The following is a 10,065-nucleotide window of genomic DNA, read 5'->3' as shown; positions in this document are numbered from 1 at the left end:
GCGCGTGTACCGCGGCCACTATACACTCGGCCACCTAACACACCTGCGCGTTGGCTTTTCTTCTTCCTTTTGTACTTTTTCTACCGTATTCGGACTGGGTAATGGCGGCCGGAGAAGGAAGAGCGCGCGCCCGTCTCCCGATTGGTCGCGCCCGGTCACGTGGGCTTCGTTCGAACCCGCTCACGGGCCCTTTGAAAAAATTTCTCCCGATGACGGCGGCGGGTGGTAGAAAGATGGCCGTGCGCTGAGGGGCCTAGCCAGCTGAGCCAGCGACCACCACCACCGTCGGCGGGTGACAGGCCGCCCCAAATTACTGGCTTCGCGTGGGCTGCGGCCGCCGTGTCGGGAAGGAAAAAAGAAGGATCGGGCCCGAACCGCGCCTCGGAGTTTGGGACCTTCGCCAGAGGTGATGCGCTCCCGGGTCGTCGTCAGCTGAGCGCCAGCAGCTTGCCACAGTGCGACCCCGTCGCCGCCGCCGTCGCTGGGACGACGGCTAGCTCCCGAAGCGCCATGGACGACATCAAGAGCGACGCGGTCCTCCACATCGCCGAGATCATCACGGGTGAGTCGACGAGCAGCTGGCTCGGACGCGTCAAACTTGGCGGCGCTTGTGACGCTGGGATGAGATAGCGGACTCGCGCACGCCCATTCGGACCGTTTTGGGACGGGTGCTGGGTTTCGCGGGTCGCGTTGGCCGCATTGGCCGATGGCCGCGCGCACGGACACGGGGTCGCTCCGCGGGATGCGACGCGTGGACACGGCGCGTGTTTTACGGTTGCTGGCCGATCGCGACAGCGCTCGACGCGACGCTTGATTGACAGGCTCATTCACGTAGCTCTTCCTGTTGGAGGCGTGTCTGTTTGGCGTCCCTTCGCACGGCACATCGTCCAGGTTTAGTTTTGTAACGTGATGTTTATAACACTGGTAACACCATGGCGTCGAGTGTACGAATTCTCGACCGATCATATCGTGCACGATTGGCGACGCGACGCTGCACGACAGGGCATAGCATCGAGGCCAATAGGTACGTGGCGGGAGCTCGCTGAATGACAACGCGATCACGGAGCGTGGCCGTGGTTTTGCGCGAAGGCCGTCTCGCTTGGAAGACGGAACGGGAAGACTTCGCGGTTGCTCTTGCTCAGAGATGCTAATTTATTCATCACGTTATGCCGAATCGCGCACTCATTCGATCTGAGGAGCCTGCCGCGGAAAGAAGGCGGCGAGTTGTGAATTGACTCTTCGGTGTAGGTGGAACAGGTTCTGCAAAATGGCACAGTCCCTACGGAGTTATTCATTCACTCCATAAGATGTATCTAATCTGTATCAGATACATTCAGTTTTTCTGTTTACAAGTCAGTTTCCGTACTCACCATCTGATACCTTCAGTGTGTTTTCCTGCTTATATGTCAGCACTTGCATAATGTCGAAGAACACTGTTCGGTACTTTTGTGTTTATTGTCTAGACTCGGCCATCAGGTTATGCAGTTGAGTTATGGTGGTCAAGCTTCAGCAAGCACTGATGTGCCTTTACCTTTAACCACTGCGGCTTTTAACCAATGGCTCACAACACTTTAAAATGTTGGCATTCTTGTTCAAGGCTCTAACAAACATTGCATCAGATCAAATGTGCATAGAGGGACCAGATGACAGCCTTGTAGTGTTTCATAATCATATTAGTACAGCTGAAGGCTTTATTGCGTTCAATGATCATCTCATATCTAATGAGTACAAAATGTACGTCTAACGAGCATATTGCAATACGCTTGGTGCCAGGGAACAGGTATTGGGGGCAATGTTCTGGCTGGTTAAACTGCTCCGTTGACAGCTGTAAAAGCCTGCTCACCTTCCACTGTTGTACCTGCTGTAGTTGTACCTGCCAGGGTGTTGAATGAAATACAACTTTGGGTTCAACACTGTGCATTTCACTTCAGTTTAGAGGAATAAAAATCTGTAATAGTCTGCAGACTGGTTTGAAACACTGAACCGGTTCACAGACTGGTTTAGCACAGTAAGCTTTATCTCCAACACGTTGTGCAGGTATTTTGACTTTAATGTGCTCAACGTCATCACTAGGTCTTCGGGACATCATCACAACTCAATCTTGATACATTGCTACACAGTGCTGCTCCTTCTATGCACTGATTTAGTCTTGCTTACACATTCTATCGTGGATTATAACCAACTAACCCACCAGCATGTTTTAGTGGTACTTTATTGACCGTTAGTAATTTACCATTTAGTTGAAGCTTCAAGACGACTCGCTTGGCCCACTTTGGCCAGTCCCGGCCTTTGTGCCTCAAAGTTCCACACACAGTCTTCATTAAGCTTTTTCATCTTTTGTTACGCACTCACAGCAATGATACTAAAACAGCACAAGTGTGCTATGCACTTCACAGATAAGATGTTTCATAGTGAGACTGGTGGAGCAGTCAAACAGTAACTTAAACTCCACTGTAATCTTGCTTGTCTTTTGTTCTGTCACAGGTAAACCGCTGAACGCTTGTGTTACTAACAGTAATTAATATATATACTAACGCATATATTTTTTGTAAGGAGCCCCGCCCCGGTGGTCTAGTGGTTATGGGACTCCACTGCTGACCCGAAGGTCACGGGATCGAATCTCGGCCACGGCAGCTGCATTTTTGATGGGGGCGAAAATTTTTGAGGCCCATGTACTTAGATTTAGGTGCACATTAAAGAACCCCAGGAAATCTTTGGAGCCCTCCTCCACGGCGTCTCTCATAATCATACTGTGGTTTTGGGACGTTAAACCCCAGATGTTATTATTATATCTTTTGCAAGGATAATTAGGCGAATAAACATGTGAAGTGAAACCCATGGATCCATGGAAATCCGAACGTTATCTGTATACCAGATGATAAAAATTCTGGTGAAGCAGAGGTGGGCCCTTCGTGAAATGCTGAGCCTAGGCAGTTGCCTATTTCACCTGCTTCACCTATTTCCCGCTTTTGTGTCTGTAAAAGCATGTAGGTGCAGTGAGCTAGAGAGATCACACACGCAACCTTTTTAGTAAATACAGGCTAACACATCCTCGTCAATTTTATGTTCCTAGTCTCCAAACATCTCAAGGTTCTTACTAAAGTGACGTGCAAACACCAGTGTATTCCTGCAGTGAATTAATGGCTAGTATGGTTAGTTCCGTGCATAAGAGCAAATTGGGGCAGATGGGGCCCTGCAATTAATATTGCCTGCTAAATATGGCGAGGTTTATGAAGTCCACTTTTGCTCCTAGCTAGTTGGTTACCGGAATCTTATCAATAATATTGTAGCAATACTGTTCTCCAATACTTGCTTTCCTTATTTTTAAAAAAAATTTCCACATGCAGTTTTGTTACGCATACTTCACACCCCAGTGCTTCTTGCTGCTTGTGCACTTGATGCATGTAGCATTATTTCGTCGCTGGTTGCTGACATAGATAGCTACTGCAGGCTGTGTCAGTCTACTTGTTCATTTTCTGCAATGCGGATGTGCTCACACTACTTTCATTTAGCTTTCTTTATGTAGAATCCATTCCGAAACTGATAAACGGACGGAGGCATTCGTTCACTGCAGTTACAGAATGGCATGTGAGGACGAGACGCCCAACGCGTTTGCGGTGTGAAACCTAGCTGCCAGCTGTGTTCTGCTTGAGCCCTTGTCATCAGGAGGCAGTCCTTTTTTTTTCTTCTCTTCCTCTTCAGCACGGCAGCTGTGCATGCTACTTAACCTGCCGGAAGGGAGTGCTTAAGCCCATATAACAGTCGGGCCACACAGAGGTGAAACAACTCTCGCTGCTTTAGCTACGCTGGCAAAGAATGCAGGCCTCTTGTGGAGGAAAACTTTTTTGTTACATTTGTAAACTTGTGGCACTTCCCTTTGGCCAAAAGACAATGCTGGCTGTTTACAAGTGCTCTATTGTTAATGCAGCCGTCTCCTGTTAATGCACTTGAGGAAGTGTCTTGAAGTTCACTTTGCTGACGTTGAACTGCATAGTGGTACCTGTGTACTAAACCAGTTTCAGCTCCTTGAGCGTTCTTTTTCATGCACTGTTATGGAAAAAAAGAAAAGAAAGAAATGTGTTATTGCAAAACAGGAGTTGTACAAAAAAATAAAAACCCATCTGGATCCATAGCCAGGTAGGCTAGCAGTGGATCTATCACATGAAACAGTATGTAATGAAGTGAAAACAAAAGACAAAATTAAAAGCATGCACATCACAAAGGTCCAAAAAGGAGCGAATACATATAAAGTGATACTTATGTCTTATATAATTACTATAAACACATGCGGTGCATACTTATGGAAGTGCAACGACAGGCTAATTCTTAAATACACATGTATACACACATCTCTGTATGATTAGGTGTTAAAGTACAATGATCCAATATTTATATACTATGATAGGGGTTCCATAAAATTTAAAATAAAATGCAGTGAAAAAGACACAAGGACAGGAATTGATGGCTGTTGAAAAAAGCAGCTTGATGGGATCCCCGACCTGATATTTTGGTGCAGTTTGTCAGCAGACAGTGAAGGGGAGTACAGGTACATGTAATAGACCGAAAAAAAAAAGAACTTTTAATGAAATCAGATTTAAGAAATTGTAGGGGGAGTATATTCGTATAAATTATAATAAAAAAGTGAATAAATGCATATAAAAACTTATTGTGGAAAAAAAGATACAGGAAAAATCTTGAATTAATGGAAAAAATACAAAAAATTAAACTTGGGTACAAAGAATTTATTATGTCAGTGCAAACATGCAACAAGAATTCTTCAAAAAGAAAAAGAAAAGTAAAAATAAAGGCACTTGATGAGCTACATATTAGGTATGATACAACCTCAAAAAGAAACTCTTGCACTACTCTTGCAACAGGAAATAGGCACTTGAGGAATCGAATTTGCATCTGTGTACAGTTAATGGAGGTGTAATGCTCGAGGCTTGTGTGCTTTGATTTATGTGCACATTAAAGAACACAAGGTAGTCAAAATTTTCAGAGCCCTGCACTGCGGCGTCTCTCGTAATCATATCGTGGTTTTAGGATGTAAAACTCTAACAATTATATGATGGCCACTGCTAGAGGAAGGTTTCTTCAAACGTCCTCCAATTACCCGATCTTATGCGAGCCAAGTCCATCTTATGCCGGCAAATTTCCTTACCTTGCCACAGCATCTAATTGTGGGTGGTGCTCGACAGCGTTTCCCTTTCGTTGGCACTTATTCTGTAACTTAATACTATTGATTGCCATTTATCTGGCGTAAACATTACATTGCCTCCCAAGCTCAAGCTCAGTTTTCCTGGAATATCAAGATCCCTCCTTGCTTTTTAATCTACGTTGCTGTCTTCCTGTTTCTTTGCCTTATCTTGTACCATTAGTGCATGGTCCTTAACTTTTTAATCATCTTCTTTAAGCTCAGTTTATCAGCACCAGCAAAATGCAGCGATATATATATATATATATATATATACATATATATATATATATATATATATATATATATTTTTTTTTTTTTCAAGGATAACAGGAAGCTGCTGGTCATGATTTAATAATGCCTGCCACACGCGCTTTTACCCATTTTCAATCTGTAAGCTTTGTTGTGATGATAGGGTCTCTTTATACCAGTTGACCTAGATAAACATGTTCTTGAAGATATTCCACAACCTGGCTTTCTTCATGTGTTTCTGTTCTCTCAGCAGGCTGTATTAAACGTTGCCTTTGTCTTTTGAAGTTAGTCGGTGTTGCTATTACGCTTGCTGAGGTGGGATCATCATTCATTCATTGCAATTCACCCCTGGTATAGATGAACAGGCCACTGTCATCTTCATACCGTAAGTTTCAGAGATATTCTCCGGTGATCGTTTGTGCACTTTTGGGAGGGCATTTCAAGGAGGGCACACGTGGACTTCACTTGTTCCGCTTCGCCAGAAATTTTATGTTGGCCAGTATACTGATAACATTTTATGTCCCTGGATGCAAATTGGGTTTCCTTTTACATGGTTAGTAACCTAATCATGATAGTACTTGGAAGCGTAGAACACGCGAGATAGACAAGAATGAGCTAGAGAAGCTGAGCGCTCACTTCAAACTGCAGTTTATTTTCAGAAATTCACAGGTTTAATCTTACACCAAAAGGCAAAAGCAACAGTGAAACGCATGCGTGAAACAACACCATATTAACAAAAGAACTATGAGCTCAGAGAAAAGCATAACACCACCAAAAAACAAAAGCTACCTTTGGGGCATGAGGGTCACAAAAGACAATGTTGAATAAAAGCTGTGGTGCTTTCTTGTGCGTCTTGTGTGTTTTGCACTTCCAAGTACCATCATGGATCCTTACAAACTTGCCCAAGTATCTGTTCTTCTAAACCTAATTATTCTCAATGCAAAAAATATTCTTAGTGGGGAGGCTAGGGCACCCCTAAGGGCACCATTGGATAAGTTTTCTGGCACTCCAGGAGGCACAAAAATGGGGGGTGGGGGGGGCAGGTTAAAATGTTAGATCAGCCTCCCCCTGTGGTAATTCTGCCAGTGCGGTGAAGCCAGCGGTGTTTTACATTCAACATGCTGCTGATTAAAGGGGCCTTGCAACACTCTAAGTAATTATTGCATGATCTCGCTGCCCCCTAAAAGGCACATGAAATGCTTGATATTTTATAATCTGTATACTGTACTAGAAAAATAATTGCACATGTGAAATTGGCATATGAATATACATAAACTTAGCAGCAAGTTTCATCAAAATCTGTAAAGAATTGAAAAAAGAAAAATGTTAGAGTAGCGTCTCCCCTAAAACAAGTTTTAAAGCGGCACTATCGGGCATTTAAGTACGAACCAACCAGCTCAGCCATGAATTTTAAGCTTGCATATGCATTCCTCATACAACGTTCACCTTGAAGTAAGAGTTTGAACTGCACAAGTGTATTCAAGAGGCCCTTCTTGGGCGTTTACGATTCACACAGCTGTTCACGCCCCAGGTGCGCTTGAGTGAGATGGCATCTGCTAGATATTGCTGGTTGTTTCTTGCAGCATCGTCTTTATGGCCAAGTTAAACGGAATGATTCCCATTACTCATGCTCTTTTTGTTGATGTTCTGAGCTCCGAACTCACGGCATGTGCTCTAAGGCGTCTGCGATAATGTGTAGATGCCATTAATGATCACTGGGAACTGCCTACAGATGCCTATATGGAGCCTTAACGCAAAGGTTATGGGTTCAGTTCCCATCGTTGCTTCAGCTCATTACTGCACTCCAGAAAAAAAAAAGTGTTGCTTAATTTAAGCTGCTTCACTGTCAACATGTCAGTTGTTCAGGCTGGCACAGTTTTTTTTTTTTTTGGTCTAGAAAGATTTTTCCTATGAATGATTTTCTTTCGAATTCTTCACTGTGTACATGCTAAAGTATGCACGGTAGCACAACAAGACTTCTGAATAAGAAGGAGCGAGTGGATAGCAACAGGTCTATAGCACGTCAGTTCTATTGCTTCCTGCTTCCTCCTCGGGCTTTTTCCTTGTCGCGCTACCATGCACCAGTCTTTGAATAACATGCCTGCCAACAGACATAAAAAAATGTGAATTGCTTTTGGGAATAAAAGTCTAGATTTACTTCAGCTAGCAAGACATCTTGCTAAAGATGGCTCTGAGACGTCTTCTCGACAAGGAATGTGCCTTCAAGACTCCGTGCATGCTTTACCAAAGATGTGCGCTGTTTTATAACTTAATTCTTCCACCTTCGTGGAATATTGTGAAAACGGACAGCTGAATAAAGAATTGTTCATTGTGTTGCTTTGAAGGAGTGTTTGCACATTTGTGTGGACATCCCAGGTTTCATTGGGGTGCGATCAATGGGTTGCTTGAACTGCACAATATATCAAACTGAGTGCCCACTCAACTAGAATGTTGTGGCGGATGGAAATTTTCACAGCGGCATAGTGTGCAACAGCAAAAAGCAAAAGCGGCTAGCATTCAAATTGGGGCATTGCATATATCTGTTCAAATTGTCACTCAGCTTTGCTTTCAGCAAAACTGCTGCACTAGCGATTTCGCATCTTGCGGTAACTGAACGGCACTTTGTTGTGTGGTATTTTCTTTTGAGCAATTGCCTGGGCCAGTACAGCAATAATGATTCTTTTATCTTGATCCTCATGCTTCTGTCATCCATTGCACATTATCAGTCGATCCTTGCAAAAATAAAGCAGTAGCATCACTTGGTCGCTGGTAAGGTTAAAAAAACAACAAAAAGGACTAGGCGCAAATTGTTTTATCTTGGCCAATTGTTGCCATAGTCTTAGCACTGCACATTGGCCAGCACCAGGGAAATGAAGAAGGCATGTCTAATGTTGGCAAGAGGATTTGTTTGGCATCATGGTTTACTGTGTTTTCTCTCATACCATTTGAGTTTTTTTTTTTTTTTTTGTAGGAAGCCTCTTCTCAGTATTGTTTCAGTTATTTAAGAAGCTCGTGCTAGCAAAGTAATTTTCACGGTTTATAATTGCCGGAAAAAAACTTAAGTCATGTGCTTTATGTAACAATTTATGACAATCCGTTTGGCAGATGTCATTGTGTGATATTTTCGATTGTAACTTAGCGCTGATTACCCTACAAGGTTAATAGAAAAGAAAATTGGCCATTTGGTTTACACTGTAAGCGTGGTCTTATGTGGTGCTGCCGAATGAAATACAACAGTGAAGAAGGGAGATGCATGCCAAGCGCTATCTCTTTCAGATAAAGTTTAAGGAAAACATGAAGCTTCAGTGCAAGAAATGGAACTAGTGAAAAGAAAAACCATACATGATGAATAGATTATCACAGGGCGTCTGTGTAACACAGCTCTCAAAAACGATACAAGTGTCGGACTTGAACATGTTACCTCTGCATTGCATCTAATGTCTCGACACGTGTATAAGCCAGACGTCTGTGACAGTTTTGAAAGAACTGAATTACGTGGACGTCCTGTGATAACATATTTGTCACATGTTTTTTTTTTTTTTACTTATGCCTCTTCATCCTTAGTTGAAAGTTGTTGTGCTGTGCATGTCCAGACTCCTTCCATTCTTCTCATCCAGTCACGCTATTTAAGGTCGGTGCTCGGCTGCTGACCCAAAAGTCAGGGGTTCATCCTCAGCAGCGACGGTTGGATTTTGATGGAGTCGAAATGCTAGAGGAACGTGTACTTAGATTTACGTGCGGGTTGAAAAACCCTAGGTGGTCTAAAATTTAACTGGAATACTTTACTGGAGGCATTGAAATTGCTATCCTTGTCTTCTGCTTGAAGTGGTCCTTTGAATCTTGGATTTCAGATAGTTGTTTGCACTTTTTTATGCCTTTGTATTGATGAAATTTAATCATTGTTGTTTTGCTTGTGTCATCATATAATAGTGTTTAGCTTTGCTTTTGAGTTGCTTAAGCCTTTTAGTCCTGCAATCGTTTCATAGGCAGCTTGTTTAGGTTTTGTCGCAATTGTTATCAAGGTTACCTGTAGAAAGTCATTCTTGGACCCACTTCTGCATACATCGCTATGTTTGACTTTAAGTATGCTCATGCAAGGAGTGACGTTGATTTGATATGAAAGGAGTTGCCTGCCCACTACTTGACCTAATGGTTGTTCTCACCCGCTGTGTTCGCAGACCGGCTGTATTTTGCCACGGTGCGTAGCACGGTGAAGCCAGTCTCGGGTGGCCAGAACCACTTCTTCACCATCGACGATGAGCTGGTCTACGAGAGCTTCTACGCCGACTTCGGACCTCTCAATCTTGCCATGCTGTATCGTTACTACATCAAATTGCAGAAGAAGCTCAATGTGAGTGCAATGTTCCATTTTAGTCTAATACTGGCATGCGCACTTCTTTTTCTATTTTTAATCAACCGGCCTGTTGCATGTGTATTTATGGTGTTGTATAATTCTTGCATATACGAACTATTTGGCTTATGTACGCGTATGTTTTCTTGTGTAGTATCTTATGTAGTATGGTTTATATGTACGCTTGTGTAGTTCTTTTTTTTTATGTAATGTACGACATGCAGAAATGCTGCTTTTCACCCACCCTGTAACGGCCGACAGGCCAACA

At 43.2% G+C, this 10,065-nt stretch overlaps 1 protein-coding gene across 1 annotated transcript in view; it reads left to right on the top strand.

Annotated features, from left to right (window-relative positions):
* Positions 1 to 205: 205 nt before the first annotated feature.
* The window catches only part of LOC119405313 (dual specificity protein phosphatase CDC14A), a 53,981-nt gene continuing 44,121 nt past the window's right edge, over positions 206 to 10,065 (top strand). Inside the window, exons 1-2 of the mRNA XM_037672144.2 lie at positions 206 to 562; positions 9,625 to 9,797. Coding sequence (XP_037528072.1) covers positions 511 to 562; positions 9,625 to 9,797 — 225 coding nt within the window. The 5' untranslated portion in view covers positions 206 to 510. The remainder of the gene's footprint in view (positions 563 to 9,624; positions 9,798 to 10,065) is intronic.

Source organism: Rhipicephalus sanguineus, chromosome 9, assembly GCF_013339695.2.
Source record: "Rhipicephalus sanguineus isolate Rsan-2018 chromosome 9, BIME_Rsan_1.4, whole genome shotgun sequence".
Classification (NCBI taxonomy): domain Eukaryota; kingdom Metazoa; phylum Arthropoda; class Arachnida; order Ixodida; family Ixodidae; genus Rhipicephalus; species Rhipicephalus sanguineus.
Note: the sequence above shows the minus strand (reverse complement) of the source record. Positions and strands in the feature narration are given on the sequence as shown.